Consider the following 15,002-nt stretch of genomic DNA (forward strand, 5'->3'; position numbering starts at 1 on the left):
TCAGTTGGTTTCTTCACCGGATTGAGACGAAGGGCCCTGGAGGCTTTCCCCCCCCTTTGTACCCGGTCTTCCTGCCACTTACTCCGAGCTGGCCTGGATGTGTGTCACCTTTTTGCAGTGGCTTTGGTGTATCCAGGTGGGTCATTCTGCGATTTTCACAGCTGTTGGTGTTGTCAGCAGAGCCTGGTATGGTCCGTCCCACCGTGGCTTCGACCAGCACTTCCTCTTTATGACCTTTATCAGCACCCAGTCCCCTGGCTTCAGACGTTCTTCCTGTACAGAAACAGAATCATCTGGCAGATTATTTGCACTCATGACTTCTTTGCTTTTAAGCATTTTAAGCATCCAGTCTGCTAGTGTGTTTTCTTCTGCTGCTTTATCATTATCATTACAGAACACTGGAACTCTAAATGGCCTGCCATATATTATTTCAAAAGGCGTAAGGCCATTATCAGTTGGCGTGATCCTCATATACATTTTCACTAGCTCAATGCAGTCTACCCATGTTCTGCCTGTTTCCTCCATTGTTTTCCTGAGTCTCAGCTTTACTGTGCCATTAGTCCTTTCAACCAGCCCTGCACTTTGTGGGTGGTATGAGCAGTGGTTTTTCAGCGTTATCCCCAGATGTTGTGACATTTTCTCAATTACTTCATTCACAAAATGAGGACCATTGTCACTGTAAATAGTTTGGGGGATCCCATGCTCTGGGATCACATTTTTGCATATCGCTTTAGCCACTGAAATAGCATCTGCTTTCTTAGTGGGGACAATTTGAGAACGGGCACACAATTACCAGGCAGTACCTGTAGGTGTTACAGTTAGACAACTCAATGAAATCCATATGGATTACTTCAAATGGGTAGCTGGGTCTGGGAAACCTTCCTCTTTTAGGTCTGAGGTTCCCCTGAGCATTATGTTTACAACATATCAAACATGCTTTACAAAAATGTTTTGAATAAGCATTGAATCCCAGTGTGAAAAACTGCCGTTCGACAGCTGCTAACATCCCGGCTGTTGAGACGTGGCAAAGCCCATGGCTCAAAATTGCAGCAGTCCTATATAAGTTTTTAGGCAATATAGGTTTATCACAAAGATAGTAGACATCACCTCGCAGGCTTGCTCCTTTAGTGAGCCACAGCTGCTTCTCAGCTGGAGGTGAGTGTGACTGCATGTCTGCTAGCACATCATGTGTGATGGGCATAGTTTGCTCCTGAGACACCAGAATATGAACCCCATGTGTTCCAAGGGCCGCTTCCTTTGCAATTTTATCTGCAAAGGCGTTGCCTAGTACAATGGGGTCAGTGCCACGTGTGTGTGCTGCACATTTACAAACCGCAACTTTACTAGGCAGTAAGACTGCTTTCAACAGGGCCTGCAAAAGTGTCGCATGCTCCACAGGTTTCCCTGTTGATGTTGTCATGCCTCGTCTTGACCACTGAGTGGCAAAGAAATGAAGTGTAGCATATGCATACTGACTGTCTGTATATATAGTCACTACCTGCCCCTCAGCTGCTTTGCAGGCTTCCGTCAGAGCCACTATCTCAGCTGCTTGGGCAGACATGGAATGTGATAACTGCCCAGCACGGATGACCTGCACATCATCCACAACAGCAAAGCCCGTTTTAGTCTTTCCCTCTGCTGTTTTAAAACTGGAACCATCAACAAACCAAACCTTGCCCTCAGTGAGTGGTATGTCCGTTAAATCACTTCTAGGTTTACACTGTGTTTCTACATGCTCACTACACACATGTGGTGTACCCTCCTCTTCTGTGGGCAACAGTGTAGAGGGATTCAAAGTTGTACACCGCTTAATAGTTATGTGTGGCTGGGAGAGCAACAGTGACATTAAAGATAAGTGTCTTGCAGGTGACAAGAATGTCATTTTAGTCTGCAGCAATAAAACATCCACCTCATGTGGAACTAGCAGGGTCAAAGGGTGAAACAAAACAATTTCACCAGAACACTTTACGGCTTCAGCGGCTGCACACACAGATCGCACACAGTGAGGTAAGGCACAAGCCACTGGATCCAGCCTCTTAGAATAATAAGCTACTGGCTTCATTCCACCTCCACATTCTTGTGCTAACATGGATGTCATAAAATGCCCTTTACAGTCAACAGTTTGAACAAAAGGCTTGTTATAATCTGGAAGTCCTAGAACCGATGCTCCTGTCAGCATCTGTTTCAGCATGCACAGAGCTTGCTCCCCCTCAGGGGTCCAACTTAAACTTTCTGACATAGCTAAAGGTTTACTGTACATCATATCTAATAATGGCTGCGCAATTTCAGAGTAATGGGGCATCCACGATCGACAGAAATTTAGCAACCCTAGGAATTGCATCATGTGTTTCTTTGTCACTGGCCTAGGTGCTGCCAAGATAGCTGTTTTCCTCTCTGGGTGTATGCTTTTCCCTGCTGCACTAAGCAGATGTCCTAAAAATTTCACTTCTGTCTTCACCCACTGTAGCTTTGAAAGTGAGGCCTTGTTACCTGTCTCGGCTAAGTGAGTCAGCAATGCCAATGATATGTCTTTACAGTTCTTCTCTGAATTGGATGCAATTAAAATGTCATCGACATATACCAACATCTGTGAATGTGATGGAATCACAAAATCAGACAGACAATTTGTAATATTCTGTGTGAAAATTGTAGGACTGTCACAAAAACCTTGCGGCAATCTGGTGTATGTGTATTTTTTGCCTTGATACGTGAAACCAAACCAGCCTTGTGAATTCTCATGTACTGGTATGGAAAAGAAAGCATTACTTAAATCTACCACAGTGAAGTGTGTCTTGTCTGGCTTAAGCTGATTTAACAAGGTGTGGGGGTCGGGGACGCATGGAGCTATACTCTCCACTGCCTGATTTACAGCTCTTAAATCTTGAATCATGTGCCACGACTGTGAATCAGCCTTTCTAACTGGGAAGATGGGTGTGTTACACACTGCTTGTGGAGCTTCAACTAGTATCCCTGCTTTAATCATATCCTCTATTACTGGTTTAATGCCTTCCACTGCATCAGGCTTCAAGGGATATTGTTTCACTCTTGGCCTAAAAGACGTTTTGGGCTTTATTACTACTGGACTCGCTGTTGTTATTAGCCCCACATCAGTCTTCCCAGTAGACCAGAGCTTCTCTGGGACCTGTTTAAGCTCCGGGTGATCTTTGACATCTACAACATATCATTCTGCTGTGTCATTCTCACTCCCCTTTAAATGTGTTTGTGGTGTAGCATGTGTCACCCATCCCAGCTTTTTACGAAAGATGCTGTGCTGCATGTCTGTCTCCCAACCCCCTCCAGCTTGCTGCCACATTCCAACACTCTCCCCCTGTCTCACCAAAGATGTTAAGTCTGTCCACTCAGTTGTGCCACTCTTTGTCAGTGAAATATGTGGTGTTTGCCCTGTAAAAAGTTGTTGTGCAGCTTCAGAAAGGATCACACTACATCCAGCCATGGTTTCACCATCAGTATATATTGCCTTTATGGTGATTCTCTGTGGCCCTAATTTCAGCACTTTATCTGTGTAGGCCTCATCAGGCCCAGGCATGGTCTTAAATCTCAGTGTGACATGCAAGTCTTCTGGTGGCTGTATGTCATGGTTAGTTGTCAACATTTCCTCAGCTGCAGCTAACAGTTTACAGTTTATTTGATCAGGTCTGGAGGCCGACAGGTCAAGTGTCCAGTAACAATGCAAATCCCCACTGTCCTGATGAACCATTGTCTCAGCAGTTTCACCTTTTCCTGCAGCTATCATCCCAATGGATGTTGGAATTATTGAAATTCCAAGTTTCATCATCATATCTCTTCCCAAGAGGTTCACAGGACAAGTTGGGCACATTACAACTGAACCCTGAGCTGCCTCTCCTGTGGTAGAATCTCTAATCCACACTAGTTTAGAGATTCTATGCTGATTTAACTGACCATTTGCAGACTTCACATAAATTGTGCCATTTGAAGGATCAACTCCTGACACATGATCTTTTAAAACAGTCTTATCTGCACCTGAATCACACAGAAATTGAACAGTTTTGCCTTGCACAGTTAACATGCGAACTGGTTTTACTTCTTTTCCTGACAGATTTAACAATACTTCAGTCAAATCTAGAGTCTGAAACACAGGCTGTTGTAGATTCTGGCAAGCTAAGGGATCGTTTGTACATGTATGTGTGTTAGCAGTGTCAACAGGTGCTAGTCATTTATTATATGATGGATTTTGTGAATACGGCTGTCTATACTCCTCAGGTTTGTTCTCGGGGCATTCTCTGGCAAAGTGGCCCCTCTCCCCGCATTGATAACACCTCTCATCTCTTCTACGGTTATCCTGGGGTCGCCATGGGCCTCTACCTCTCCTACTCCTGCCTCTGTTTTGCCCTCTTCCAGCCTGTCCCTGAAACAAAATTTCACCTGCTAAAAAAGCAGCGGCCTCAGAGCTTTGTGACTTCTTTTTTTTATTTTTAATGACTTCCTGTGCATGGCGGGCCCAGTTCATGCATTCAACGGACCCGTCAGTGTTATGACTAACATTTTGTTTTCTGATGAAATCAGCAATGGGTGAATGAAAGCCATTCATCAAAGCATGTTTTAACTGTTGCTGATATGGGCTGGCCTTCTCTGCACTCTCTTCAAGGCCGCTATGTTCTTTGAAAACTTCCTCTAATCTCGCCCTGAACTCATGAACATCCTCTCCTGCTTTCTGAATGCATTGGGCGATTTTGTTGTAATCTACAGAAGCTTTAAAGGTATTTCTAAGACGCTCATAAACCCCATCAACTTGGCCTCTTAAATTTGCATGGCCATAGGGTAGGACGGTATTACCATCCCTCCCTGTGTAGGTGCCTCGCACCCGAGCCCAGTTATATGTGAGACACTTTCTAAAATAGAGGGGGAGGAGGTGGAGGTGGTCAACAAGTACAAGTACCTCGGGCTGTGGGTGGACAATAAACTGGACAATAAACTGGACTGGTCATGCAACACAGAGCACCTGTACAAAAAAGCCCAAAGCCGACTGTACTTCCTCAGGAGGCTGAGGTCTTTTAACATCTGCAGGAAGCTCCTGAGGATGTTTTACCAGTCGGTGGTTGCTGGAGTACTTTTCTATGCTGTGGTGTGCTGGGGGAGCAGCACAGCAAAGAAGGACTCATCCAGGCTGGAAAAACTGATCAGGAAGGCTGGCTCTGTGGTTGGCATGAAGCTGGACACTCTGGTGACAGTGGCAGAGAAAAGGACACTAAAGAAACTGCTGGATATTATGGACAATGCTGGGCATCCTCTGCACACGGCCATAAACAACCAGAAGAGTCTGTTCAGTGACAGGTTGCTTCTCCCAAAGACAAGAACCAACAGACTTAAAAACTCCTTTGTCCCACACGCCATCAGACTGTTTAACTCCTCTCTGGAGGGGAGAGGGAGGGGAAACAGGAGGACAAAGGAGGGGGGAACAACTAAGCTGTAGTGTCTCTCCACTTCACTGTGTAATACCTTTGTGCAATACTTTTTGTTAACAATCATACTTGAAATGTGCAATTCACTTGTATTTTTATTTTTATTTTTATTCCTATTTATTCTATTTATCCCCTTTGTATATTTTATCTATATATGTCTTTGTATTTATATATGTGTGTGTGTGTGTGTGTGTGTGTGTGTGTGTATGTATATATATATGTATATATATATATATATATATATATATATATATATATAAAATATTCTTGACTCTGTAACTTCTGTCGGTGCTGTGCTTTTTGGAAAACAAATTTCCCAGAGGAACCTACCCGAGGGATTAATAAAGTTCTATAAAAGTGGCTTCTGTTTCCTGACCATTTAAGCGGTACGAGGAGCAGAGTTGCTTGTGTCGGGCGATAAATTCATTAACATTAGTCAACGGGTTTCCTAAATCTTTACATGCCTCTGAACATTCAGATTCAGTCCATGGCCTGTAAACACAAATAACACGGCTTTGGTCATTTTCAACACCAAAATGAGGATTCGCAACCTCTACCATGGGAAAGGTATCATGGATAGGGTAGACAGGCATACCAGCTGCACTCGCCTCATCCCTCTTAGTTTTGGATCTAGTTCCATAAGGGCTTAAATATTTTGCTGCGGCATCCCCAAACTCCTGCCGTACTCTATCCTCCTCCTCTCTCTCTCTCTTCTCCTGCTCCTGCTTTTCTTCCTCCTCTCTGGCCTCTCTCTCCCTCTCTAATGCTGCTCTACGCTGTTGGTCCCTTAACGTCAGTACCACTGAAGTAGACCGCACCGTCTCATCTTCAGGTTTCACAGCTAATGCCTGCAAAGCTGCTCTCTTCACGTTCGCTGCCTCCTGTCTTTTCTGCGCCTGCTCTAACCACAGTTTAGCGGACGCCAGTTGTAACTCTCTCTCCTGTTTCAATTTCCCTTTTGCACAAGCTGCCTTTACTGTCAACTGGTCTACTAACATTTGACATTGTCCTACAACCAATTTACCTTCAAAATCATATTTTTTGCGCCAATGTCCTAAATACTTTGCGCTGCCGGGAGCGAATTTCATCATAAACTTCTCGTCACGCTCTGACACACTCTTGGTTGCTTGGGAACCCATAATAACAACAGCTGGTGGCGTCACAGACCACGTGTTCTGCTCCGCACGCACTCACACAAACACACTCACACAACAACAACAACGACAACACAAAATAGGCCTACTCCGGACTTGCACCGGACTGCTCGGGACACCAACCCAATCTTTCGGGACCCTAACCCAGTTCTGGGACCCTCACCCAATTCTGGGACCCTCACCCAGTTCTGGGACTCTCACCCAGTTCTGGGACCCTCACCCAGTTCTGGGACTCTCACCCAGTTCTGGGACCCTAACCCAGTCGCGCGACAAAGCCCAATAAAGGGACGCTCGGGACACAAACCCAGGGCGATTTCTCGGGACAAAAACCCAATTCCGCGGTTATAAAATCACTCTCCAACTTACTTGATGTTGCTCATTGCGTGTAGCATCAGTCCCGAATCCCATCAATCGTCATCCATCGAGGAGAAAAAAACAGACGGCTAATCCACCGGCCCGATGACGAATTCTCACGCCCCGGGACTTTGCTGCAGGACCTCTATAAGTCCTGGCTGACGTCAGTCTGTCGGCGTGTCTCTTTTCCCTTCGGTGAATGTCGACTCCAGGGATCCGGCTCTCGAAGGACCAATTAATGATAGGTTTGTAGCATGAACCTATTCGCTGGAACGTTAAGGACAATTTGCTACACAGCAAAAAGCAAGACACAAGGCACCAAAGTTCTTTGTGTTACTCATCCATGAGGGAGACCTGCCTGGAGCCAAGTGTCGTTCCACCACTTGACCTCCGTCAGACTCTCAGCCAGGTTCCCCATAGCACTCCTTTTATTGTGGTTACATGAATATGCATAGGGTCATTAACATATAACATCTTACATAAGTAAACATGTGAACAAAGAATACTGTGTGTGTGTGTGTGTGTGTGTGTGTGGGGGGGGGGGGGGGGGGGGGGGGTCAGAGTGTGACCCCATAAATGACTTCCCTAAACCTACTGGTCTGGAAAGTCCAGCAGTTCATCTAAACAAAAGGCACTCAGACGAAAACAGACATAGCTACGTTTATCCTACCGTAAAACAATAAAACAAGGTACGACCTCTTCCCATGCTCCCAGGATGTAGGTGTGGATTCCAGAACAATCTGGAATGCACACCAAGCCTTTGCAGCCTGCTAAAGATCCCACATCCTATCACTACACAATTGATTATACATCTCTAAGCATATATGGTTAAATATTTCCTAATACAAATGACAATAATAAAATCTAAACCCATCACTTTTCATGGCTGAAAGCTCTCCTGTAGAGGCTAAGCCGAGGCTTGAAGCCACTGGGGTGTTCGTTGGCGGGGGTGACGCGATGTCACTGGTATGCATGAACTTATTAAACTTGATACAGTCCAATAACTCCAGCCTTACTCATCTTGTCCTTCAGATTCTTTATTTCCAGGATTGAACATAGCAGCACAGCGGTCACAAACTGTTTGCTTCCTCCCGATCAAAAACACACCTGCCGCTAATTACGCGTGTCTACCTTAAATATCTTCACAAACTCAAAATGTGACCCCTAGCACCAAACGCTTGCTGCAGTTCTTGGTGTCAGAGGTGACACACAAGGTATCGGGTTTTCGCTGCAATTACTTTTTCATATAGGACCAAGTATGTTTGGATAGCTTTTTCCCCTTGAAAACTGCCGTTTAATATTAGACATTCTTGTCTAATATTAAAAATGGATTGATCTGAAACGTGTAAGTGTGACAAATATGGAATAAGATACGAAATCAGAAAGGAGGCAAATAGTTTTTCACAGCGCTATAGTCTGTAAATGATCTTTTGGCTATAGTAGATCTTTGACTTGTTCCTTTTTTAATTGTTTGTTTAAAATAGTTTTCTCTAGGTTAAGGCGTACGGTCCAGGCCTTCAGAGCAGTGGTCTGGCCGTTGGAAAACCCACTGAATTCACAGTTGATGCCAAGCAAGGAGGAAAAGCTCCTCTGAAAATTATAGCCCAGGTATATCTGGCTTTGTATATGATCACAAATATGTTAAATATATTGTATGTACCGTATTTTTCGGATTATGAGTCGCACTTAAAATCCTTTAATTATCTCAAAAATCGACAGTGCGCCTTATGTATGAATTCTGGTTGTGCTTACTGACCATGAACCGATTTTATGTAATACACGGCGCTCAAAAATCTGTCAAAAAATGTTTTAGTACGACTTTGGTAAGCCACCAAGTCGCACCGCTTGATGGATTGTCGGAGCATTACGGCTACGTAGTCAGGAGCCTCGCGGATACGTACTGTGCTTCAACATAATATTACTGTATTGTGTGTGGATAATGACCCCAAAATGCCACCTGTTAAGAGACATGCTGACGAAGCGGATTTCAAAGTCAAGGCTGTCGGTCACGCAGTAGAACATGAGAATAGAGCAGCTGCGAGAGATTTCAACATCAATGAATCAATGGTACGGAAGTGGAGGAAGCAAGAAGAAAGAGTTGAGTAAAGTTTGACTTATCTTATCTGGCTGTTTTGTTTCGCTTAATGCGTTTTATAGTCCAGTGCGCCTGGTGTATGAAACCAGACCTGTTCATCAACAGTGCGCCTTATGGTCCGAAAAATACGGTGTGTTAAATCTGATTGAACTATAATCCCTCGTCTTCTGCACAGGATGGTGAAGTCAATTCTGTGGATGTCCAGGTTAAGGATAATAGCAACAGCACATACACCTGCACCCACACCCCACGTAAGCCTGTGAAGCACATTGTGATGGTCTCCAGGGGAGACGTTAACATCCCTGAGAGTCCATTCAGGGTGAGTATGCACTCACACACTCTCTCACTTTCACTCTGGCATGCAAGGTTTGCCTTTTCTTCTCACTGAAAAGTCTCTTGAGTTTTGGTGTTTGTGCCCACAGATGAATATCGGAGCAGGCTGTCATCCAAACAAGGTGAAGGTCTCTGACCCTGCAGTGGCAAAGACGGGCCTCAAAGCCTTCCAGCCAACATACTTCACTGAAGGTGGGCTCTGCTGCAGATCTTCCACTGGACATAGGAGAGCTTGACCTCAGCCAGCTGACAGCCCCTCTTACAACACCCTCAGGCCCAAAGGAGCCCTGCCTGCTGAAGATGCTGCGTAACGCTCACATTGGTGAGCGTCCGTCTGATAAGTGAGAAGCTTGCTAAACAGTGAGACTCATCAGAATCCAAATACTTTATTAACCCCTAAGTAAAAGACAGAGGGGGAAAGTAATAAAAGTTCAAGCGTGGAGAAAGAAGCAGGAGCAACTGAAACGGGCTGCATGCACACACAAGAATAAGCGTTGTTAACATCTGTTTTGTCTGTCTTAGGAATCTTGTTTGTCCCCAGAGAGATTGGTGAGAACCTTGTTAACATCAAGAAGAACGGCCGTCATGTTCCCAGCAGCCCAATTGCTGTTATGATCAAGCAGTCAGGGATTGGTGATGTGAGCCGTGTGAGTGGACCGTGGCTGACCGAGGCCAGGACTTTTCAGCCTTGAGAGTTCATCATTGATGCAGGTATATGCTCAGTGAAAGCTTAGATACTGTGATATTTTTCTTTTTAAACATTCAAATAGAATATTTGTCAGTCTCATCTTCTTATATTAGGCTTCATCTGCTTGAGCCTTTCCACTGAAGGACCCAGTTAAGTGGGCATTAACACTGAGGACCAGGAGGATGGCTGGTGACACAATGTGTTGCTTTTTGAGGTCTTTTAGCCTGTTTCACTTTGTCAGACAGGTTCTATTTCACTGATTTCTTGATTCACAAGTCTGCAATTAATCAGGCCTGAGTGTGTTTAGTAACACTGAACTGAGGTTTCCAAAATTGGTTAATCACAGTTAACTCGTGATTTAACAAGAGGGGCAATTTGTTTTTACACAGGACCAGGGAGGTTTGGATCATCTTTCTCCCTAATCTATGAAATCATCATTTAAAAACTGCATTTTGTATTAACTTGTCTTGTCTGTGTCTAATATTAAAATGAGTTTGATGATCTGAAACATGTAAGTGTGATAAATATGCAAACCACTAGGAAATCGGGAAGGGGGCAAACACCTTTTCACATCACTGTAGACGTGATTACAGAATACCTTTTAGTGATTACAGAATACCTTTTACATCCTGGATTACAATAGGATATCCATCAACGGCAGATACTGGTCTCCATGACACACAGATACTGGAGTGGTCTGACCTGACCACACTCGCACTGCTTACCCACAAAGTGTCTAGAGAGACAGAAAAAAGCCAGAAAACAAACAAAAAACACAAAGCCAAAGAATGTCATCTGCACACTAGCATGGACAATAAACGCAGACACAGTGCACCCAGTAATTTTTGAACTTCCAACCAAGTATCAAGAGCAGTACTGTCATTGTACCGGTACTGGCTGCTGTCTCATTGTTCAGAGAGCCCATCATTATGCAGAGAAAGGAATCTGTGTCTCTGGACCAAAATGACTGTACGTGTAGTGCTGTAGAAACAATACTGCCCAAAAACCTTGATGTTTCTATATGTGGAAACCTTCAAGTATGCATGTCCTCCTGTAAGGGTAAAGTAATGGGACATTTGCACTTTTTGCATGTAAGCCTGTTGGTCTTAACTGGAAGTTGCACTTGAGCTGTCTTGGCATCTTCCCTTGTTTGACTCACCAGTTTTGCCCTGAGCTGAATCGCTGCCTCCTTCTCTGTTGTGGTACTCAGCGGTGACTAACATGTTGTAACGTGTATCTGGCTGCAATGACTCCAGCATCACCTGCTTCTCTCCACCAGGGACCAGCACCTGCAGACAACAAACAACACTATCATCCCAACACAGTCAGAACTCATTTAAAGTTTTGGGACTTATGGAATTTCTGGAATTCTGACACATGACAGCCGGCTGAAGGCCAGAAGAGGTGAAGATGGAATGACTACGACCCACTCACAGTGTGATCCTGGCTATCAGCTCCAGTTAAAGCCATGTAGGACATGTGATACTGGAGGACATGAGCATTGGGAGGTACCCAGCTGATCACCATGCTGACGGCAGTCTCATCAGAAACCGTGAGGCTGGTTGGGCCTCCACCAGACACTGCAGCAACATCATAGAAGAGATAAAGTACCACAGCTAATGACACTTAACCCTCACTTTGTTCCTTTAAAGGAGGAAATTATTTTGGCAGCAGAGCAAAGTGTTTTTTTAGAAAATAAATGTAAAGTATAACAGAGAATTTGATACTTTGATTTGATACTTTAACCTCACTACATTTATTTCATAGCTCAGAGTTCTAGTTATTCAAAGATGAGAATTTAGATGTGAAATTTAACCTTTAAGTGACTAGTACTTTGACAACTGCCATCAATTACACAATGAAGTTCATTTACGTACAGGTTATTGTATTAGTAATGCTATATTGTACATAGAGACAGAATATGACATGAAGGGCTACTGACCACAGAAAAGTAAAAGCTAACTGGGCCTAAAGACTAACGGGAGACAAACAAGCTTTCTGTGATTCTATTTGTGTTTTTGTGGTAATCTTGGATATCTTAGGTTGTCTCATTACTGTCATATATGTCCTATCATTAAAACACTGGCTTCTAACAACTAACAGTGTCTCAAAAATAATTTCATAAATAAACAAATAATATGGATGCATGACTCAAATGCATGACTTTTAACTTGTGTATTTTTTAGGCTGAACACTGCTGCTAATGTGACTTAGCACATTAGCATTGACTGTCTGAGAAATTACTTACCCTAAGGTCAGAAGGAGGAGGCACCTTCACTAGAAGAAAAGAATAATGTGTACGGGAATTTTTTAAAAATGACAAAGCTACATTTTGACATCTTTCATTATTAATAACATTTACAGTACTGTGCAAAAGTCGTGAGCCACACGCTGAACTATTTCTTTGGACATTATCTGGTTTTTCCACTCCTTTTTAGTCCAGCTCTTGTACCTGACCATTTTCTGAGTAATGTTTTTGTTTGTTTGTTTTTTGTTTGTGTAAACACTTTGCACTGACCATTATTGGAGAACTAAAAAGCACCTAAGTCGAGGAATGTGTGTGCACATAACAGAAAACTTGGGAAAGAACCAACTTTAAATCTTTAAGCACTTTGTTACTAGCAGCCTGTCACAAAAACACATTTTGTATAGTGTTTTTTTTTTTTTTATCTTGTGAATAAAATGTATACAAATGTGTGTGATTAATCACAATGTGTTAGTGTGTAATCACCCTGAGACATGCATGCCTGTCTGCTAGCATCAGATCTAAAGCCATTTCTGATTTGGAGATGCAGCCTGCAGATTCTGTCCAGATTATCCCAGCTCTCGTCACTAAACATCCAGTCTTCACTTATCAAATGTGTAAAATTCAAGGCTGGTCCTTAAAAGCTCCCAACAACGCAAAAACTTCATAGCCACACAAGTCCCAGCGTTTCCCACCGCAGCAGCTGTGAAAAGAAAGTGGAGAAAGGATGAATGAGTCTGTGCTTATCGCTCTCCGCTCTCCCCCAAGCTGGCGTTGTTCTTGGTAGCCATGACAACGGAGATAGTCCCAGCTTTATAAATAAAGGCCCCAACACCCCAAAAAACAAAAAAAACATCGAGATTCCCTGCGCAGACCAGGAATCCCCCTAGCAGACTGAAGCTACAGAGAGAATTTGGAGTGAGTGAGTGTGTGAGTGATTGAGTAAGAACCGAACTGGCGCCTGTCTGTGCTTCAACCTGCCAGGGGCCGGCAAGTGCTCTGCGCCACCTGCCGGGCTGTCGAATTAGTGCAAATTTGATATATTTGACTTCTCTGTTTTTTTCTCTCTGAATTACTTTTGAAAAGGAAAAATAATCATTTTAATGTGAGGCAAAACATGTATGGTGCTCGGTAAAGATGACACGCCGACCCACTTCTTCTTTTTTTTTTTTTTTGTTTGAGAAAGTTTGTTTTCATATTAAACCAGTGTCAGTGACGTCATTCTACGCGACTACCACAGGTAAAGAAAAGCCTGAATCTGTAGATCTTTTTCTTTTATTTTTGTTGTCTAAAACACAAGAGATAAAAAAAAAAAAAACACAGGGAAACATAGGAAATAATGTTTTGTGAGGCAATGACTTGTTGGCACAAGAAGAGTGGTCCTTGGTAGCCATGACAACAAGGAGGTCTGTTTGTTGCTGGCAGGTAAAAGAAAAAAAAGAAAGAAAAGAAAAAAGTCAGGGGAAGCCCAGGCTGAACAAGGTTCATCCCTTAGAATTTTCACTCCAAGATCACCTGCCTGGACCTCCCCCTAGCAGGTGAACATACAGAGCCAGGTGAACCGAGGGCTCGAACCCGGGCCTGTATGTTACTAACCTGCTAGCCCGCCACATGTCACCACATGACGGGCTATGAGAATGGGGAAAATTCTTCTATTTAAAGAACACTACGTGCACATCGCGTGACCAGCCTTTTCCATTAGTTGGAGACCACACATTTTTGCACTCAAATACTCACCAAATTTTACACACTCACACCTGGTTTTTTTGTCTGCACACCACTTATTTCTCAACAACCACTCCTTTTTCATCTCTCTTATCTTGCCTTTATTACATATTTATTACATCCTCTTAGCTAGCATCAATGACTGGACAAAAGAGCAACACAGTGCTTTTCTCATCATTTCTTTAGTCACGCTCAAGTCATTCGCCTCTACGGATTAGCTAAACCAACTTTACAAAACAAGTTTCCCCGAAGAGCCCACTTCTCATCTTAGCTGCCTAGATTTCAGGACCTAGCTAAGGACAGTGGCCACAAACACATTTAACTTACCGAAAAATAGCTGCGGGGCCTCAGTCTGTCTGTGGGGCATAGCTGGACTGGCCATCGGGCATACTGGGTATTTGCCGGGTGGGCCGATGGTAATTTTTCCTTTTAAATGGGCCGATGTTTTGTTGTTGTTGTCTTTTTTTCTTAACCGTGTAAACAGTGAAAGGTGGCGGATTGGACAGATGCTGGCAAACGTGTAAAAATAACTCAATTGTTTGGTAGTGGCTGTGGTGGAGCTTTCACAGCTTCAGTAAAATTAGCAAGTGGTGGAAGCCAGCAGGTGGATGGGGGAAAGGGGAGGCGGAGGTGGAGAGACCCAAGGCGGCCGCGGGTCCGACTGTCAGGTGAAATGAGCTTCAGGTAAGAAGTTATGACCTGCAGTCTATCTGGGTCAAACCAAGTTTAGGTGTAGTTTATTTTCGTTGTGCTAACTTTTTACAGTCAGTTACAATAACTCGTACTGTGTACTAGCTAGCATGATGGAGTTTCTATACAGTTGGGTGGGTGCTATATGTTACTGGTGAACTTTATTTTATTCATATGGTTAGTTAGTAGAGTTGCCTACCATCCTGTAAAAAACGGAATCCTCTGGTATTCAGAGTTAATATTACATGTTTCGTATTGAGCTGAAAATACACGGATT

General features: G+C 43.6%; 2 protein-coding genes across 2 annotated transcripts; one reads left to right on the forward strand and one right to left on the reverse strand.

The window, feature by feature from the left end:
• Window positions 1–4,192: 4,192 nt before the first annotated feature.
• LOC148099977 (uncharacterized) lies at window positions 4,193–6,580 on the reverse strand. Its single transcript, XM_087849752.1, has 2 exons — window positions 5,799–6,580; window positions 4,193–4,877 (listed from the first exon to the last, which is right to left on the reverse strand). Exons 1-2 carry the CDS (start codon window positions 6,578–6,580, stop codon window positions 4,193–4,195), a joined length of 1,467 nt encoding a protein of 488 aa, XP_087705878.1.
• Window positions 6,581–9,129: 2,549 nt separating this feature from the next.
• LOC148099978 (filamin-A-like) lies at window positions 9,130–10,069 on the forward strand. The gene is made up of 4 exons (XM_087849753.1): window positions 9,130–9,363; window positions 9,467–9,569; window positions 9,604–9,699; window positions 9,900–10,069. Exons 1-4 carry the CDS (start codon window positions 9,319–9,321, stop codon window positions 10,067–10,069), a joined length of 414 nt encoding a protein of 137 aa, XP_087705879.1. The 5' UTR covers window positions 9,130–9,318.
• The last annotated feature ends 4,933 nt before the right edge of the window (window positions 10,070–15,002 follow it).

The sequence above is a fragment of the Neolamprologus brichardi genome, chromosome 13 (assembly GCF_056152115.1).
Source record: "Neolamprologus brichardi isolate AB-2024 chromosome 13, ASM5615211v1, whole genome shotgun sequence".
NCBI classification, from domain to species: Eukaryota; Metazoa; Chordata; class Actinopteri; order Cichliformes; family Cichlidae; genus Neolamprologus; species Neolamprologus brichardi.

Bases quoted from the DNA above. Each gene is read 5' to 3' on its own strand.
- LOC148099978 (XM_087849753.1), top strand. From the start codon at position 9,319: ATGGTCTCCAGGGGAGACGTTAACATCCCTGAGAGTCCATTCAGG. The intron at 9,364-9,466 runs GTGAGTATGCAC...TTGTGCCCACAG, and splicing joins TCCCTGAGAGTCCATTCAGG to ATGAATATCGGAGCAGGCTG. The intron at 9,570-9,603 runs GTGGGCTCTGCT...CACTGGACATAG, and splicing joins GCCAACATACTTCACTGAAG to GAGAGCTTGACCTCAGCCAG.
- LOC148099977 (XM_087849752.1), bottom strand. From the start codon at position 6,580: ATGGGTTCCCAAGCAACCAAGAGTGTGTCAGAGCGTGACGAGAAGTTT. The intron at 4,878-5,798 runs TTTTATAGAACT...CCTCCCCCTCTA, and splicing joins GGTCAGGAAACAGAAGCCAC to TTTTAGAAAGTGTCTCACAT.